The sequence below is a fragment of the Ammospiza nelsoni genome, chromosome 15, assembly GCF_027579445.1.
Source record: "Ammospiza nelsoni isolate bAmmNel1 chromosome 15, bAmmNel1.pri, whole genome shotgun sequence".
NCBI classification, from domain to species: Eukaryota; Metazoa; Chordata; class Aves; order Passeriformes; family Passerellidae; genus Ammospiza; species Ammospiza nelsoni.
Genome location: NC_080647.1, coordinates 19100037 through 19118951, shown reverse-complemented (window position 1 = coordinate 19118951; position 18915 = coordinate 19100037). Strand labels below are relative to the sequence as shown.

Sequence of the window (18915 nt, the reverse complement as noted above, 5' to 3'; positions counted from 1 at the left end):
TGTCCATAACCAGCTGAGTTAGGAAATGGGAAATCCCATCCATTGGGGATGGAATTACTGCCCCATGTTTACACAGCTGTGTGTTTTTATATGCTAATAGGCAAAGGTGTTTCTAAGGTGGATCCTTCTTTTATATTTCATCTTATGGTTCTGGATGTGATCTGTCTGGTCTTCATGGAAAAGCCCTTCTAAATTTTATGCTCTTTAAACAATAATTGGTGGAAGGCAGGTTGAGAAGGTGGAAGGCAGGTTAAGAGTTTATCTTTTCTCTTCCAGCATCTTTTGAAAGTCCAAGAGGAGTACAAAAAGAGAGAAGCTGAGTTGGAAAAAGTGAAAGAAGACAAACTTAAAATAGAAACATTACTAGAAAACCTGAAGGAGCAGGTATGTGCCATGCAGGTCTTCCTTGTGCAGTCCTCACGTTTGTGGTGAAGGACATCTGTCCTGCACTCCTGGTGGGAATGCCCAGCCCTGGTTCCAGCAGCTGTCCTTGGAAAGTGAGGAAAAATTACTTGTCAAATTGCAGGATGTCTGTCAGGAATGGACCTGCAGTTGCTTCATGTACCTGTGAGACAATCTCAGCAACTGTATAAATACAGTAGGACTGTCACTGAACAGTGTACAGTGGTGTCACGGCTGGAACGGGGTTTTTCTGTAGCGTGAGCTTTTAAAAGACAAGAAAAAAGGTCTCAGTTATCAGACACTGATATTTACAACTGTGGTTTAGGAGCATGTTTTGATCTGCCCTCCATAAAACATTTTGGAAATTTTTGTGAGTGTTTTAATATTTTTGTTCTTGCTGGGTTTATTCCAAACAAAAATCCATGCAGTATTCCAAACAGAAATCCATAGTGCTGCTTCTCAGGTTTGATCCCCTCTGATTTGATTGTGGATTTGACTCTATACTTGCTGAGTTCTTTTCTCTATAGCACAGACACAATTACAAAAGAAGCATGAGGCAGCACTTCCCCCTTGGCCCACAGAGCCAGAGAATGGGTTTATCTCATTTTCCATCTGTAGTCCCACTTTTTTGTGCCAGGAGCTAGGGAAGATAATGCCTTTATACTAACTAAAAATAGTTTTGTGTATTCCAGTAATAATCAGAGCAGGATCTTCAAAACAAAAATAAGAGATTATCATCAGTAATCTTTCCTTTCTTTGCCCATATATAGCAGAGCATGGCAGATGAAGAGGACAAGGAGGGAGATGCAGCTGACTGCCAAGGGAATGTAAGTCCAAGAGCTGCTGCTCTGGGATGGTGGAAGGTGTCCCTGGGGGTGGAACAGGGTGGGCTTTAAGGTCCCTCCCAGCCCAACCCATCCCATGATTCTGTGATCTTCAGGAGCAGGCAGGCTGTGGGTTTGCAGTGTAGCTGCTGGGCTGCAGTCCCTGATCAGCTTCCACACGGCAGAGCTGCTCTTTCTCCTCTAGAAGCAAATGTGGAAGCTTCAGGCCATTTGGGCACAGGCTCAGCCCTGTGAGCTGAGAACTGCACTGGTGTAAGAATTTGAGCAAACCCAGGAGACTGTTCAGTTCTATCTTGGTCACTGGCTTCCCTCCAGCCCATCTCACTGGTCACTGGGAGCTCTTCCCAATTATAGCTGTCCACAGCTCTCAGGCCACTGGAATTCCACATAAAACTAGGGAATAAAACAAGTTCTGCTTTTAGTGCAGCCGCCGTCTTTGCATTGTTGTGTTTATGTCAGGGATAATAAATTATGCCCAATTCTGTTTTAATTCAGTACCACAAACTCAAGTCAGGGACAGTCTGATCCTAAGCCCTGTGCAGCCCCATAGCACTTGATTAATCCCATTTATGTCAGTGTGGGCATTTGAGAAATAAACCTCTGCAGCTTAATCAGTCATGGCAAGGCCACGGTCTGGTTTGTATTTTGTTGTTTAAAGCAAGGCCCTTGTGGAGCAGATGTCATGGCAGGGAGCAGGGCTGGTGCAGGGTGTGTGGTAGCATCTGCTGAGTTTTGTGACCTTTTCATCTCACTTGGTGGATGATGCCCAGCACCATGGACACAGCTGTGCTTTGCTGGGAGCATTTTTGAAAATAAACTTCAGATACAGCAGTGATAGATGCAGTGACTCAGAAAGCCAGGAAAACACCCCTGCACGCTCTGTGGAGCCTGCCCAAGCCAGTCCCTGGTGTGCCAGATTGTCTGGATCGTGTCCTGTGGCTTTTGCAGGAGAGCAGCATGTCCAGAGTTTGTGCCTGCAGCCAGGAGAAAGAATGTCCAGTGGAGAAGACCTTGAGCAACAGCCCTGTGAAATCTGAACGAGAAGTTCTCTTAGTTGGTGAGTTTTGCTGGCTCGGTGTTGATTCCAGAGACCTGAGCTGGGGGGAGCTGCTTCAAGGTGACCTTGCACTCCTCCTGCTCCCCTCTGGCTGCTTTGCTTATCCCAAGGGAGGTGGGAGTCCTGGAACTGAGGAAAACCTTGAGCTTTGCTGGGGTCAGGGTGTGGCTGCCTGCAGGGGCACGGGGCTGGTGTTCTCAGCTGGCTTTTGTCTCATGACAATGACCTTGGTGGTGCTCCTTTCCCCAGGGATAATTTCAACATTTCTCCACGTGCATCCCTTTGGAGCCAGCATTGAGTACATCTGCTCCTACCTGCAGCGCCTGGACAGCAAGGTGGGTGTGGGACAGCCTGGGCTCTGCTCCCTGCAGAAATCTGCTGAAGGGAATGGGGCATGGGGTGAATTTCAGGATGATAGGAAGGTGGTTTGTGTTGGGAGGGACCTCAAAGCCCATCCAGTTCCATGCCCTGGCAGGGACACTTGCACTATTCCAGGTTGCCCAAAGCAGCCCAGCTTTGGGGTTCACCACTAACTACACCCCCAATGTCCCATGTCCTGCTGGCTTTGTGCTCCTTTTTGGAGTAAATGGGAGCAACTGTGCAAAGGCTTCTGGAAGGAGTTATACCTCATTCCTTTAGGAAGGAATTACATCTCATTGTCCTCTATCCCAGTCTCCAGCTGTCTTCCTTAAAGAGCCCCAGGGACAGGAGGCCCCACAGTCATGGGAATTCTGTCTTTGGATTGGAACTTATCCAGCTGCTTGTGTATATAAATGAGTGTTTAGTTTACCCTTTCTTAGAAAACATGGCTCCCTGGCCTTGCTCACTCCAGCCTTATAAAGACAGAGTTAATAATTTTATCTCCTCATTCTAGCTTGGGGTTTGTCTGTGGGGCCACCAGCTGCCTTTATTTTGGTTTGGAACTCCTACAGAACTGCCATCATAGCACTCAAGCTGCTTTCTGCAACTTCCTCTTTGGTTTCCACAGTGCAGAGAAGGGCTTCTGGGAGCTTCTGCTTGGGAGAAGCCCTGTGCAGAGCCCACCCTTTATTTAACCTGTGCTGTGGCATCAGTCTCCTCACGTTCACTCACACTGAGGGCTATTTCCATTGTCCTTTGTGTTCCTTCTGAGCTCTTCTGTCTCCTCCTTGACTCTTGCAGGAGTTCAGATTAGTTTGGGATGTTATTTTTAACCCTGAGCAGATCTTTGGGCCTGAGGTGAGGCAGGAGGAGGGGGAGTACTTGGAAGTACGACCTGTTCTTGAAGCTGCCAATAGGAAAGGAAGGGGAATATCTTTTCCCTGTTCCCTGTCCATCATTCTCACCGAGAAGATCAGCAGAGAGCACAAAAATTAAGATCCAAGGTGGTTTGGAGCCATGGAAGAGCCCTTCAGAAGTTGCCTGTAGCCCTGAGCGTGGCTTGGCAGGACCTGGGGCTCACCTCAGTTCCTTCTGTGCAGTGGTGCAACCCCAGTCTTAGCTCTTGTCACAGCTCCTGGTGTCCCAGCATTATCCCCAGGAGTTCAGGGAAGGCCTGGATGAGCTTCAGCCATGTACCTGTTTGAGTTTGAATTATCAGCAGCCATCAGGGCTTCCATCTTCCCTTTCAGTGCTGTTTTCCTTGTGCTCCCCAGATCTGCACGGCCGAGGTGGAGGTGCTCATGACGCGACTGCAGAACACGTTCCGGCAGGAGCTCAGCGGGGTTGGGGCCAGCCTGGAGAAGAGGTGGAAGTTTTGTGGCTTTGATGGGTTGAAAATGACCTGAGCTTTGACTGAACGCTGGAAACAGTGGGATATGGATGCTGAGAAAACCTGGGATGCTCCTTCCTCTGTTCCTGATGATTCCCTCACATCACAGCCTCGGGGTACAAAGTGTAAAAGTGAAACCAAGTCCAGAGTAGCACATGAAGAACTTCCAAGTTCTGCAGCTGCTTTGATCAGTTATTTGTTATTGGGCAAGTGCTGTTCAGTATATTTGGGGAAAAAAGCTCCTGCCTGACCCTTTGAAGCACAGCGTGTTGACTCTGTGTTCTGCCAATGTTGTATGTGCTTGTGTGCCCAAATTCCTCCTCCTCGACCTTCCTTCTGCTAGGAACAGCCACAGACTGTCCTGAAGCAAAAACAAAGGGCGTCTTCTGGTTTCTAGATCACCAAAAGGGAAAAAAAAAAGCATTTTTTAGATATTTCTATTAGTAAAAGCCAAGGTATGTTTAAAGAGAAGTTTTAGATGTGTCAGGGGCCTCTGAGCCAAGGAATTGTTTCTTTTATTGCTGTTCTCTTTGTTAGCAGTTAAGCTGAGGTGTGGGGGCTGAGGGGGATTCTGGCAGTGCCACTCATGCTCTGGGTCAGTCTGTACAGAATCTTCTACATGGGAAGGGTGTTTAATTTTCTGGGGATGTGGGTGGAGAAGAGCGACATCAGCCTGACTTTTGGTGATTTTTACCACTCAGTTCCTTCACCTACTTTGGTGTGGAGACCAAGCTCAAGCAGCACAGACTCCTCTGCTCCTGATCCTTCCCAGCCCTGTTGTTCATGTTCCCAGTGTATGCCATGCTCTTGCCCAGCTGTGCAGAGGTGCAGGGTAGCACAGCTCAGCCCATCCCAGCCTACCTGGAGCCCTCTGGATCCTCCTGCCCACAGCAGCCTCATGTTCCCAGCCTGGCAGAGCTCTCAGTCACCCTGTGCAGTATTCCTGTTCTAGACATCCCAGTGTGCTCCCAGCACGGCAGCTGGCACAGTTCCAGCCCCTCCTCTTGTTCCCCATGCCCCAGGTGTTGGTGCCCTTCACTTGGGCTGCTGATCCCACCTCACTTTGGGGGAGAAGCCTCAGTTCATATGTTCCTGTTCTCAGGTATTTCCCAACCCTGGTGTCATCCTGCTGGGTCCTTCTCCACCCTGTGCCATGGCCAAGGTAGTGCCCAGGTGAGTACAGGGACATTTCTGGTGTGTTCTGTGTACCTGGCACAGAGACCTGATGGTGTGTGAACCAATTCCTCATCCAAAACCCCAAAATTCCACTGGTGAAGCCAGGCTTGGAGCCAGCTATTGACCTGCTGGCTCTGTTTCTCCCCTCACCATTCCCTGCAATAGGAAGGACAGAGGAGAGCACTCCTGTGCTCCTGCTCCCTTTCCCACTCACCCCAGGGCTCTGAGGTCTCTCCAGATCCCTTGTGTTTCTTCCTGCACCATCATCCTCCTCATTGTTGTTGTCACTGGCAGAGCCTGGCACCAGTTCTCCCCAGGCACTGGGGGAGCCAGGGTGGTCGCAGAGGAGACAGCCCTGCTGTGCTAGGTGGGAATGTGGCACTTGTGCCACCTGTCCCTTGGGGTCAGCCAGGTGGAGAGAGAGCAGGGTGGCCTGCACTCAGTGAGAGCTCTCCTTGGGAAAATGGAGGAAGAAGCTTCAGGAGTCAGGACAGTTGCAGAGCGCTGGGAGCAGCCGTGGCTGGAGCACCCGGGGCAGGGAAGGCGTGGGCTGGGTGGGGACAGGGCTGGGCTCCCCACACAGGGACTGGCTGGGTCCCAGCCTCTGCTGGCTGCAGGGTGGGAGCTGGGATGGGGCCGGGGCACCGTGGGCAGCCAGAGGCACCTCCTGGGGGTCTGAGGGGGCTGGGGCTGCTGGAGAGACCGGGCAGGTTGTTCCATGGGGCAGCAGAAGGGAGAGGAGCCAGGACCTGTGGGGCAATGGCTGGTGCTGTGGAAGTGATTCAGGGCTGGAGCACCCCAGGGTGCTGCTGCTTCCCTGTCCCAGGGCCTTTCCAGAGGGGCTGAGGTTTCTCCCAGGAGAAATCCACCCTGGGCTGCTGAGGTGACATCCAGGGATGGGTGACACAGATCTTCCCTTTGGACCAGGCTGTTCCCACATGGGCTGCTGCTCTCCCTGCTCCCAACACTGAGCGCTTGCCACACTGGGAGCAGATAAAAACCCTTTTAAAAAATGCTTTGAATAGTTGTGTCCCTGCAGATGAATGCTGTATTTTTAAGGAATAAACATTTTTTATGGGCAAGTTTTGGGCCTGCTGCTTTCTTTGTTGTTCCAACCCAAACTGTTCCATGATCATGGGCCAGGAGCCCAGCTGGCCCCAAAGGGCTCATGGCAAGGACTGTGTTCATTGGCAAGGAAGTGCCAATTTTGGGTGTTGGTGGAGGTTTGGGAGGCTCTCCAAGATCTGTAACCCTCTGAGAACAACCTGAGCTGTAGATCCACCCCATGAGGTCTGTGAGCTCCTCAATGGCAGAGCACTGCAGGGACCCTGGATGTGGAGCCTGTGCCAGACCCTGCCAGACACTGTCACGGGGAAGCTGCCATGGTGGAGCACCAGGAAGGTGCACGGAGAGCTGAGGTGGGAATCATCCACTGGCCCTCCCCAGGCAGCACATTCCCAGTTCAGGTTTCACCTGGCAGCACAGCTGATGCTTTGGGGGTGTCCTGGTTGCCCATGGACGGGAGCGGGGAAAGCTGAGGATGGAGGGGATTGAGCAATGAGCAATCCCTGCCAAGGCTCCGTGGCCAGCGTGGGAAGAGCAGTTCCTTCCATCCAGCCCTGCCCTCTCTCCACACGCTGTTTCTGGCTCTCATTTCTTTGGCAGAAAATTCACATTCTCATCCCCTCTCTCCTCCCCTCGGCCGTGGCAGCTCCTTTCCATCCCTTCCCCTCTTCTCCTCCCGCCTGTGGGCTGGAAGGGCCCCTGGAGCCTTTGAGGAGATGCTGCTGTGAAAGCCATTGTCCCAAAGGAAGAGCTGGGAGCTCCAGGAGCTGCTGGTGCTGCTGCAAGAGGACACAGGCAAGGTAAACGTGGGCCCTTTGTTCCAGCTGGGAAGAGAGGAACTGCAGCTGAGCCTGGGGGAGCAGCCACTGCTCCTTGGGAATGGAGGGGGCAGCTGCACTGAGCTTTCCCCATGGGATTTCCTGAAATAAGCACCAGTCCTGTTTTTGAGTTAGTGAGATTCCTGCTCTGGCATCCCCTCCAAAGCAGGGTTTTTGTGGGGCTCTGCCTTTGCCCCCACTGTGGGCCAGCATTTCTTTCCTTACAGGGAGCCTGGTGCCTGTCCAGGCTGAGTGAGCTCTCCTGTCCCATGGGATTCACAGGGATCTCTGATCCCTGTCCCCTGCAGGGACACCCACGCTGCTCTTGTGCCTCTGGCTTGGAGGTGCTGCTCCCCATCTCAGCTGTTTCCAGGGACATAAATCCACACCTGGGGTGAGAAGCAGGGCAGGTGTTTGGGGTTAACTCCTGGAGGATGAGTTTTGGCAGGCCAGTGGTGGTGGCACGTCACAGGGCTCCTCGAGTGGCGCCTGTGGTTGGGCAGATAAGCAGCAGCTTGTCCTTCTCCTTCCTGCCTTCTCCTTCCTGCCTTCCCTCTGCTGCTCCCTCTTTGGGATTCCTCCTCCTTCTCACCCCATGGCGGCCGCATCCCACAGGACTCTGCTCAGGCTGGGGATGTGGCTGTGAGCTCTGCTGGAGTGTGAGGCTTCACCTGCACAAAGGTAACTCCCTACAGTGTGTCTCTCTCATCCCCATCCATCCATCCATCCATCCATCCATCCATGCACAGCAGAGCTGCTCCCGCCCTGCTGGGAGCTCCCGGTGCAGCAGAGGCACGGAGCTGTCCCTGGCATGTGGAGATGCTCTCATCTGTGACAGCCAAGGAGGTTCCTGCCCCACACCATCCCAGGGGAGCAGGATGGGAGTTATAAAAATCCCTGCATTGTGCCTCTTTATTTTGGCAGAGGGCAGGGATGGATGGGATATTGGGAAGGAATTCCTTCCTAGGGTGGGCAGGCCCTGGCACAGGTGCCCAGAGCAGCTGTGGCTGCCCCTGGATTGCTGGCAGTGCCCAAGGCCAGATTGGATGGGGCTTGGAGCAGCCTGGGGCAGTGGAAGGTGTCCCTGCCATGGCAGGGGTGGAATGAGATGGTTTTTGAGGTCTCTTCCAACCCAAACCAGTGTGGGATTCTATGATGTAGGTGAATTCCCTTTTCAGTCTCCACTTACAGGGAACTATGAACAACTCCTTTATATTTGTTTTCTTCTTTAATTTATGTAACTTTCTAAATTCTAATTTCTAAATTTCTAATTTCTAACCTTTAGAAACTGAAATTTCAAACCTGGCCAGAAGGAACCAGTCTCAGGGGCTAGAGAGGGGGCAGAGACTGACACAGGAGCTCTGTCCCCTTCCTGGGGGTCTCACTGCATCCCTTGAGACTTCCAGGCATTTATTTTTCATTCTTGCCTTAAGCCTCTTTGGGGAGGTTCTGTTCAGAGCCCGTACTCTGACCTCGCTCCTCTCCTCTCCCTGGGGCTGCTGTTGCTCTTTGGACCGTGCCGGGTGGTGCTGGGGTGGTGGCACAGGTGGCACCAGGAGCAGGTGGCACCGCTGGAGGCAGCCAGGTCAGTGTGGGCTGAGGAGCCAGGTCCCTGTGTGGGCTCTCCCAGAGCCTGCACACAGCAGGGAGGGCTCCCCAAAGCTCTGGGACAGGAGATGGGGTGTCCAGGGTGTGTCCAGGGTCTGTGGTCCAGCCTGGGGTAAAGGGCTTCGGCACTTCTGGTCACGTGCAGTTGTCTGTGATTTACAAAAGATAAATCACAGAATTTGGGAGAGATCTTAAAGCTTATCTCCTTCCATGCAGAGACCTTTTGCACCAGTGCAGGCTGCTCCAAGCCCTGTCCAACCTGGCCATGGACACTTCCAGGGACAGAGCAACCACAGCTCCTCTGGGCAGCCTGTGCCAGCGCCTCCCTCACAGGGAACAATTCCTTCCCAATATCAAATCTAAATATCTTCTCCCGATGCCTCCAAGGCCTTTGCTTGGAAGGTTGGAGTGAGATGATGTGGCTGGGGCTCTGCAGCCCCACTGGCTCTTTGGAGAGGTGACAGAGGGACAAATGTCTCCTGCAAAGACTCCCTGGGGTGCTCCCAGCAGTTTCTCTCCTAAAGCAGGTGTCGCTGCCACGCGTTCCTTTCACACAGGTGTGTTTTCCAGAGGACCTTTGGCTCGCCCCTGTGCCAGGCCCCAGCCCTGGGATGCAGCCCGTGGCCCTGCAGAGCCTGTCCGAGCTGGAAAGGGCCAGTCTGCAGGAGCTGGCGCTGTTCCAGCTGCAGGAGAGGCTGCCCGTGGGCCACCTCAGTCTGGACAGAGGTACAGGGGACAGGGGGGAGAGGAGGGACAGGAGGCTCCTGCCAAGGGGGGCTGAGGCTGAGCCATTCATGCTGCACATCCCCACACCACAGCCCGGGGTGATGGTTATGGGGAGACATTTGTGACATATTTTGGTCCATTCTATTTCTCATTCCTGCTTTGTTCTGAGCCCTGAAGGCCTGATCAGCCTGTGGAGGGGTTTGTGTGTCCGCAGCAGTGTGAGAACATGACCCTCCAACCCCCAAACTCAAACCAGATGTGACAACTTGGCGAGGTCTCCACTGGGGATTGTCTGAGTGCCCTTGGGGTGGGATGGGATTTGCTGTTTGGATCCATGGCCAGCACTAAGTCCTGATGCTGGAAAGGGGTTTATGGGAGAGTGGATAATGCACTGGCACATAAAAGGGTGGATAAATTTTGGAACCCCACAGGAACTGAGCACAGAGGCCCTGTCAGGGTTCCCAGGGTTGCCTGTGTCCCCCACCAGCAAACCCAGAGAGTTGTGGTTCCCAGACTCCTTCCCAAATCCACTTCTGGCATCCCAGCAGGGCAGGGGATGGCACCAGTTCACCAGGGCTGGGGCTGGGGTGCAGAGGGAGCCTGGGGGTCTCCAGCCCCCCTTCCACTCCTGGCACCCCAGGGCAGGATGGAGGCCCCAGGTCTCAGGATCCTCTCCCAGGATGGGACATCTCCCAGTGCCCAGCCTCACACTGAGCACCAACTGCTCGAGGTGGCACCCAAGTCTGGCTTCCCACCTTAATATCTCAAAGGTTTCATGCCATTAAATGGCATCATGGAGAGTCCAGCACAGCTCCCCTCTCCTTCCCAGAACTCCCAGTTGCTCCAGGGCTGCAGCCCTGGAGGACTTTGACCACAAACATCCTGATTCCTTTTCTATTTTGTTTTATTTTGGGCTGTTGTGATCCAGCTTGCAGTGACACCCTGCAGCAGCAGCTCCTCTAGGGACCAGTGCAGTGCCAAAAAAAGTCCCAAACCCCAGTATTTCCTTCCTGGTTGGTCAGTGTGCTGCTGGACAATTTATGCTGGCTTCTACACTCATGTTCCTCATTCCAGCTGTCAGAGCTTTCCTCTAAGTCTTACAAAATAACCCAAACAAATAGATATAAGCTGTTCCTAGGAAGAGAATTCTTCAGGAATGAAGAGTACAAGCCAGAATAGGGTGATGTGTCCTGGAAGGATTTAGGGTGGGCAGTGAGTGAATTCTCAGTTCACTGCTGCTGGATGTGTGAGGTGGGATTCCTACAGAGCAGGATGGGATTTCTGATGGTGTTTTGTACAACTTTTTATGTCTGTGCTCTAAAACGTTCCCAAAAGCCTTTCTGGGTCTCACTGCTCGCGTAGAGCCATGGGGTCCCTCCACCCCTTCATCCACAGAGGATGGTGCCCATCTCTGGGAATGTTCTCCAAGCAAGGATGTCCATCTCCAGGGCTGTTCTCCAAGCAGGGATGTCCATCTCCAGGGCTGGTCCCTGGGCAGGGATGTCCATCTCCAGGGCTGGTCCCTGGCAGCTGCTGCCCACTGTGTGTCCCAGGGCACTCCTGGATCCCCTCAGGGCTGTGGCTGTCCCTCAGTGTCCCCTGGCTGGAGGCTGCAGAGGGACAGGGAGCCCATGCTGAGCCAGCCCCAAGATGCCAGTGCTGAACCTTCCCCTTTTCCTTGTAGATGGCTCCAAAGGCATGAAATCCATCCGGCAGAAGCTGGAGAGCTTCTCGAAGGAGAGGAAAGGTGAGCAGCCTCACTTGTACCTGGGCTTTGGTCCCTGCTCTCAGGGGGAATGGGTGGTTTTTGGTGGGGTGGGAGGTGCCCAAAACCAGTAGGATGCTTCATCACAGTTGTTCTGTTGTTCTTGGAATGGCACGAGCTTGATGGAGCCTGGAAGGACGGAAAGGTGTGTGGAATGTGTGCAATGTGAAATGCATTCTCAAGGTGAACACCCACAAATGAGTCTATCTGCCCATTTTGCCCCAGTCTTGTCACCTCCAGTTCTATCTCAGCATCCCCTGAAGGACCTCAGTGACAACCCTGGGGTGCACAGAATTCTAGAGCAGAGCCAGGTGGGAATGAGCTTCCCCACACCAGCACAAAACCATTCAAGGGTTTAAAACTACTGAAATTAATGCCTCATATTTTACCTAGTACAATGTTTAAACACATCAATCATTGTACAACATGCTGGTAGCAACTTAGCAGCTGTTTGATCTCTGTCTGTGGTAAAAGCATTGTATAGTTTCAGTCCTAAAAGTTCCCAGAGAGGAAGTGATAACACAGAAACTTCATCCACAGTTGGAAACCCCTTCTGAATGCATAATAGTAAGTCCTTTAACTCAGATTTTGAAATGTTGCAGGAATTAGATTTGACCAGATCTTTAAGGTTTTATAAATATCTCTAGGAAAATTTGACACCTTGTGTCCTAACACGTTCCCTGAGGCTTACCTGATGTTGAGCAACAGGCAAGTCCTTGCTGGATCTCTGTCCTGACCGAGCCAGTGACGAGGGCAGAAATCCAACTTCTCTCTTCTTGCAAGAGTCATGATCCCAGGATTCATGCTTGTCTCAGCAACTTCACAAAAATGACCTCAGGGCTTTCTGACAGGTCAGACAGTTTAGTTGAGTTATCTGCTCCTCACACTGGGCACCAGTTTGTTGGACAATACTCTCTTCTTGATCTTGAGATGGGGCAGCTGAGAGGCGTTTTAAAAACTTTTATTCCATTTTCCATCTCATGAGAAGGGTGAGACAGCACAGATGTTATCGTTCATGCCATCACAATCAGAAACCAATTCTTTCCTAATTACAATACACTATGAGTGTTTCTTGGCCTATCATCTTTTTGCCACACCATGCTGTAGAGGCCTTAAAGCCAATCATCTAAAACTACCCCTCATGGGTCCTAATATAATGCATTTTTCATAGTTTTATTTCTCTCAAGTATCTAGTCTTATTTGTAAGGTTATCTTTTGAAACTTTTTTCTAGCTCCATTTTTCTCTCAACAATATCTGTCTTATTCTATGGCATTTCTAAGTCACCATTTCTTGTCTCAAAGTTTGCATACAGATGTACACTGTGCGGGCCTTCTGCTAGGCTTGAGAACTCTCTACAAATCCATTTCTCACAGTTAGAATTTGGAAAGGATCTTTTGGTGATTTATGAAGTTGTTGCTCCATGGGTGCCATGGCATCTTCATGGGGCTGTAGTCAGTTAAAGGGAAGAAACTCCAGGAAAAACTGGGACGGGCTCCAAGCAGCCCCTGCTGGAGAGCAGCCCCTGTGTCTGCTCCCTGTGCCCCCAGCCCCCCGTTTCCCAGGGGGTGCCCTCCCCCTTGGCTCTGTGGCACCCAGGGTCCCCCCACACCTTTCCTGCTCCCTGGGACTGCTCCAGGCGCTCCTGGGGGCAGCACACGGGGTTCATCCCTGCAGCTCCCTCAGTGCCATTCCCTCCGTGCCGTGTTCCCGCAGAGTGCTCTCCCCACACCTTCGGCGTGCCGCTCGCCCAGGTCATCGCCAACGACCGCGCCTGCCGGCAGCTGCAGGAGGCCGTGGGCCGGAGCCGCCGCCTCTGCCTGGAGGTGGAGGCCACGGTCACCAGGTTCCGGGCCCAGAGGCACAGGAGGCTGGCAATGGGCACCAGCTGCATCCGGGCGCCCGACGGGGGCTGCCCAGAGGAGCCGCTTTCCCCGGTGGTGGTGGACAAGGGCTCCTGGAGCCAGCGGAGGGTATGGTCCCCAACATGGGCTGTGGTGGTGCTGTGGGATCGGGGTGTCTGAATTTGGCAATAAATGGGATTTTCCAGGATTTTTTCTCACTGACTGAGTGGGTTGTGACCCAGGCTGGGCCGGTCCCAGTCTGTCCTCGGGGAAATGGTGATGTCCCCAGCCCCCTCAGAGATGGACTGTGAGGAGTGGGAGGGCCCTCACTAGCAAAGCTCTTATGGAGATGAGGTTACCAGGGGGACATCTAAAGGTCCAGAGGGCAGGGATGGATGGGATATTGGGAAGGAATTGTTCCCTGGCAGGGTGGGCAGGCCCTGGCACAGAGTGCCCAGAGAAGCTGTGGCTGCCCCTGGATCCCCGGCAGTGTCCAAGATCAGGGTGGACACTGGGGCTTGGAGCAGCCTGGGACAGTGGGAGGTGTCCCTGTCCATGGCAGGATTGGCACTGGATGCTGCCCTTTCCCAGAAACCCGTGAGGTCATGGCACTGATAGATCTGTGGGGTCATTCCTCTGCTCCATCCCAGGGGGCCATGTCCGTGGATTCCATCACGGACCTGAGTGACAACGCCTCCAAGCTGCTGGAGGCCCTGCAGCTCTCACACCCCCATGAGCTGGACCCTCGCAGGAGCCGCGGCAAGAAGAAGCAGCTGAGCCTGAACCCCATCACCTGGCAGGTGCCACGGATTGTGGACAGGTGCTGCACCCATCTTGAGACGCACGGTAAGGGCTGGAGAAACTCCCTGAGTGTGGCCACCAGGACATCCTGGCTGACCACCCCCAAGGTGGGAGGAAGGCCAGGTTTGATGGGCACCATGGTTGGACTCGATGGTCTTGGAGGTCTTTCCCAACCTGAATGCTTCTGTGAGTCCTGGGGCAGGGCATCTTCCAAAAAGCCTCCTGTGGAGAGTCCTCTGGGTTGGATGCAGCACCAGAGGGGAATGTCACTGAAGAGGGAATGTCACTGTGTGTGTCAGTGACCATCTCCTGGTGCCTCAACCTCTGCTGCACATCCAGCCCTTGCTCACAGTTACTGTAGGGATGGGATCTCCTCCTTTATCACAGGCAACCCAAGGAAATCTCATGGCTCCACAGCCTTTCCTTTTTCTCACTGCCTGGAGAAGGGAAAGCCAAGCAAGAGAAGCCCTGCCACGGTGCTGAGGTGCTCCCAGGAGCAGCCTGGGTGGCAGGGAGCAGTGGGAATGCACAGCACTAACCTCTCTGTCCCCCAGGGCTCCAAACTGTTGGCATCTTCCGTGTTGGAAGCTCCAAGAAAAGAGTCCAGCAGGTAAAGGGAGGCATTCACTGCATCCTCTGGCTGTGCCTTGTCGGGGATAGAGGCTCATGTGGATGGGGATGGATAGAGCTGACATTGGTGTGGAGAGGTCTGAAACAGACTACAACTGACTGTGATTTTCATCCTTCCCATTTCTTCCATCTCCAAGCTGAGGGAAGAGTTTGACCGAGGGCTGGATGTTTTCTTGGATGAGCATCAAAGTGTTCATGATGTGGCTGCCCTGCTCAAAGAGTTTCTCCGGGATATGCCTGATTCCCTGATTCCCAGAGAGCTCTATGGAGCCTTCCTCAGCACAGCCAGTGAGTACCTGTGGAGCAGAGCCTGCACAGCCACAGGAGGATTTGTGTTGGGGGCACCTCTCACTTGGGCAGGTTGCTCCAAGTCCTGTCCAACCTGACTTTGGACACTGCCAGGATTGGATCCTTCCTCACCACCCTTCTTTTCCAAAGCTTCTGGGATGGGTGTTGTGCTCCCTGGCGCTGCCACACGCAGTTACTGTAATCAGTGGATTTGGTGGGGGTTTTGTTTGATTTCTTTTGAATTGGACTATAAAAATCCCTCTGGTCCGTGACAGTCTTTGGCTGTGTGGCTGTGCAATATCCAACAACACCACAGCTCTGGCTGGGTTTTCCATCCCATGGGAGGAAGGGTGGGACAGCAGCCTGGCTCCCACCAGAGCTCATTCCCAAGCAGGTGGAGGAGGGCTGGGAGTGCCTGGTGGGCTGTGCCCCTCACTGACTCTGCTCTCCCCAGGCCTGGAGGGGCAGGCCCAGCTGGACACGCTGCAGCTGCTGCTGTTCCTGCTGCCCCCGTGCCACAGTGACACCCTGCTGCGCCTCCTGCGCTTCCTGGCCCGGGTGGCGCGGCACGCCGAGAGCTCCTGGGACCCCGAGGGCCGCCAGGTGAGGCTGCTGCTCCTGAGGGCTGCCCTGGACGGTGCTGGGGCTGCTGCAAGCCTGGGGGAGACAATAAATCCCTCACAGAATCCCGGGGTCATTGTGGTTGGAAAAGGTGAGGATGGGATGAATGTGTGCTCCAGCACCTCGAGCCCTTTGTGCTGGCCCTGCCACCAGCTCAGAGAGGACCAAACTGGACCCAGACCAACACTTCACCCTTGTGTTCCTGCCCTGGGGTGGGTGAGGACATCCTGGGACATCCCATGCCACTCCATCCACAGTCCACAGGTTCCTTTGGTGCTTCCTTGTAGATCCCTGGGAACAAAATGACAGTGTCAAACCTGGCTACAGTCTTTGGTCCCAACATCCTGCAGAAGGAGAAGCCTGGAGAGAAAGATGCTGGTGCCCTGAACTTTGAGGACAGTGCTGCCATAATCCTGGTGCTCCAGAAGCTGATTGAGCACCACCACTCCCTGTTCATGGTAAGTTGGGCTCCTCAGGGCAGCCCCTCCAGCACCTCCTTCCCTCTGAATTCTTCCAAGAGCAGCAGGGGAAGGATTTTGTCCCTGTCAGAGATGCACACCTTGGTGTGTGCCCATGCTCTGGGAAGGCTCTGGCTCCGTCCTCTCTCCACCCTCCCACAGGGCACTCACAGGCAGCAGTAAGAGTCCCCTCAGGTCTATTGGAATGTGACATTTCAGATCCCCAAAAAGCCTTATAGCAATTTTTGTGGTCTACAGGGAGCCAAAGGACTGGGGATAGTGAAGGGAAAGCAGGGGCTGAGATCGTGCAGCCCCTGGGAGGTGTGTGGGGTGTGACACCAACGTGCTGGCTCTGTGACCACGTCCTGGGCTCCTTCCTTGGCTGCCTCTGCTCAGCCTCCTGCCGAGAGTGGCCCCACGACTGAGCAGTGTGGCCGTGTGTCCCCAGGTGTCCCCAGAGATGCAGTGTGACGTGCTGAGGAGGCTGTTCCAGACAGACCCCGATGTCATCGAGTACCTGCTGCGCAGGAAGTTCCCTGACGTGCCGTAAGTGCCCGAGGGCTCCTCAGGGCACAGGGACAAGTGACAGCACACCCTGCTCATCTTCCTCCAGACTGCTCCTTCCTACAGCGGCCTGGTCACAGCTCCTCAGCTAAAGCCCTTCACACTCCATCCTTCCCATCCCTCGGAGCTCCCTGCTCTCCCTGTTTGCTCCCCAGCCTGTGCCAGCTCTCTCCAGAGCTCCCTCTGTGGTATCCACACAGCTCCTGTCCAGCCCCTCCCCTGCTCCTGCCTCTCAGTGTCACACACTGATCCCTGCTCCACCACCAGCCTTCTCCAAACCTCCTCCATCCTTGGTGTCCGTGTTTCACTGCAGTCTCTGCCTGCCCCGGGTGTCTGTGTGGGGCCACCAGCTCTGTCCATACATCCACATTTTGGGTGCAAAATGGAACATTCCCACTGAGGCTCAGAACTGGAGCTTGTGCCCTTCCCTAAGGTTAAAGGCGGTGGCTGAAAGGACCTCACATCCCATGAGCTGGGTCTACCATGGCACATAATGCAGGAGGGGGTTTGCTCCCTGGGGTTGGAAGTAGGGAATAGTTGAAAACAGGGGATCCTGAGGAGCAGGGGATGCTCAAGAGCCTTCAGTAGAGCTGGTGACTCCTCAGAAACATGAATTGTCCTGTGGGAAGGGTTTTCCTGGACCACAGGCTACCTCCATACCAGTTTGGATGGGGCTTGGAGCAACCCCATCTAGTGGAAGGTATCTGTGCCCATGGACTAGATGCTCTTCAAAGTTCCTTCCAACCCAAACCTGGGATTCTGTGATCCATGCTACAGCTTCTTGTTTGTGTTCACATTCCTCTTGGGACTGTCTGGAGATGGCAGTCTTTGGGATCACTGCTTAAGCCCATTTGGGAGTGCAGTGGGCAGTAGAAGCATTTGCTAACAGCATCTCTCTCCTTTTTGCTTCCTTAGGAGCCCAGAGCGTGAGGATCCCGGGGAGGAGCTGGCTCTGTCCACACTGCCTGGTTGGACGCACAGCCTGGAGCGCGGCTCGGTCTGCTCGGAGCTCTACAGCAGCGTCTCCTTCCTAAACCTGCATGTTGGCATCTAGCCCTGCCCAGGCTCTCTGGACACAACCAGGCAGCTTTTCCCACAAAACCCAGCCCTTCCTCACTGTGGGGGCAGCCCCTGTGCCTGTGCCCAGGGGGCAGAGCTGTACTCGGGGGTCACCTGCCAGGCTGGCACCTTCCTGTGGGTCCAACCACTGCCACATCCTCAGCACAGCCCTCCCTGCCACCCCCTCCTCACAACACCTCGGGAATGGAGTGCCATCCCTACACCTGCAGGGAGGACAGGCTGAGGGAGCTGGGACTGCTCAGCCTGGAGAAGAGACAGCTCAGAGGAGTATCCAAATGCTTTTGTAAGGGCTGGAGGGACAGGACACGGGGAATGGCTTCCCACTGCCAGAGAGAGAAATTGGGATATTCATGGGATATTCAGAGAAGTTCTTCCCTGTGAGGGTGGTGAGGCTCTGGCACAGGCAGGGACACCTTCCCTGCACCAGGCTGCTCCAAGCCCCATCCAGCCTGGCCTTCTGGCCTTGAACTTTCCCAGGAATGGGGCAGCCACAGCAGGGCACTTCTGGGGACAAAATAGTACTTCTGCAAACAGTATTCCATATTCCACCACAGCTTGCACCCAGTCCTGGTCTGAAGGCACCCAGACCTTCTCAGGTGCCCTGCTCAGGCTGGGCTCTTATTTTGCAAAGGTCCCTTCCCTGCAGATCAGAACAGTTGGGATGGGTGGGGAAGCATTTCCCGGAGGAGCTTGTGCTGTGAGATAGCTGGTGAGACCCCCTGGGAGCTGATAAGCTCCAGAGAGCAGCAGAGCTGTTGTGTCTGGAGGAGCAGATAAATTTGGGACACCATGAGGCTGTGGAAAGTTCCAGAGGCCACAGGAACACTCGAATGTCAGCTGTGAAACCAACATTGTGTCCAGCCACTGCTCTGGGTGGGATTGTACCTGCTGCAAGAGCAGCCCCCAGCCTTTCAAATTCCTTCCTAGGGTAAAACACTGGCACACGTTGTCCAGAGCAGCTGTGGCTGCCCCTGGATCCCTGGAAGTGTCCAAGGCCAGGTTGGATGTGCTTGGGGCAGCCTGGGATAGTGAAAAGTGTCCTTGCCCATGGCAGGGGGTGGAGCGGGATGGACTTTAGGGTCCCTTCCCACTCAAACCATTCTGTGATTCCATGATTCTAGGATGGACCAGGGATGCTGACACAGGAGGCAGCTCTTTGCAGGAAAAGCCCTGCTGGATTTCACTTTCCCCGCACCATAACAGGGGCAGGGGGACACGGGGAGCTCACTGGGAAGCACCAGCTTTCTCTGGCTGCTGCAGAGCCATCCAAGTGGCCGTGGGGTGTTCGTCCCTGGCAGCGTTGATGCGATATTGCTGCAAACTCCGCTTGAGGGCAGCCCGGCACCGGCCTGGCCCGGCCCCCGTGCGGCTGCACCGAGACTCTGCTGGAGCTGCTCCGTTCCAGCCTCACGAAATGAA

General features: G+C 54.0%; 2 protein-coding genes across 6 annotated transcripts in view; both read left to right on the top strand.

Annotated features, from left to right (window-relative positions):
* Positions 1-5800, top strand: part of ENOX2 (ecto-NOX disulfide-thiol exchanger 2) — a 25365-nt gene extending 19565 nt beyond the window's left edge. For all 5 annotated transcript variants that reach the window (XM_059482934.1, XM_059482936.1, XM_059482932.1 and 2 more), the window contains 5 exons: positions 277-384; positions 1173-1229; positions 2196-2304; positions 2554-2639; positions 3939-5800. In XM_059482934.1, coding sequence (XP_059338917.1) covers positions 277-384; positions 1173-1229; positions 2196-2304; positions 2554-2639; positions 3939-4070 — 492 coding nt within the window. In that variant the 3' untranslated portion in view covers positions 4071-5800. The remainder of the gene's footprint in view (positions 1-276; positions 385-1172; positions 1230-2195; positions 2305-2553; positions 2640-3938) is intronic.
* ARHGAP36 (Rho GTPase activating protein 36) lies at positions 5131-18915 on the top strand. Its single transcript, XM_059482937.1, has 12 exons — positions 5131-5227; positions 6942-7095; positions 9279-9447; positions 11132-11194; positions 12927-13183; positions 13705-13900; positions 14410-14465; positions 14623-14773; positions 15228-15376; positions 15682-15852; positions 16301-16398; positions 17332-18915. Exons 3-12 carry the CDS (start codon positions 9333-9335, stop codon positions 17468-17470), a joined length of 1395 nt encoding a protein of 464 aa, XP_059338920.1. The 5' UTR covers positions 5131-5227; positions 6942-7095; positions 9279-9332; the 3' UTR covers positions 17471-18915.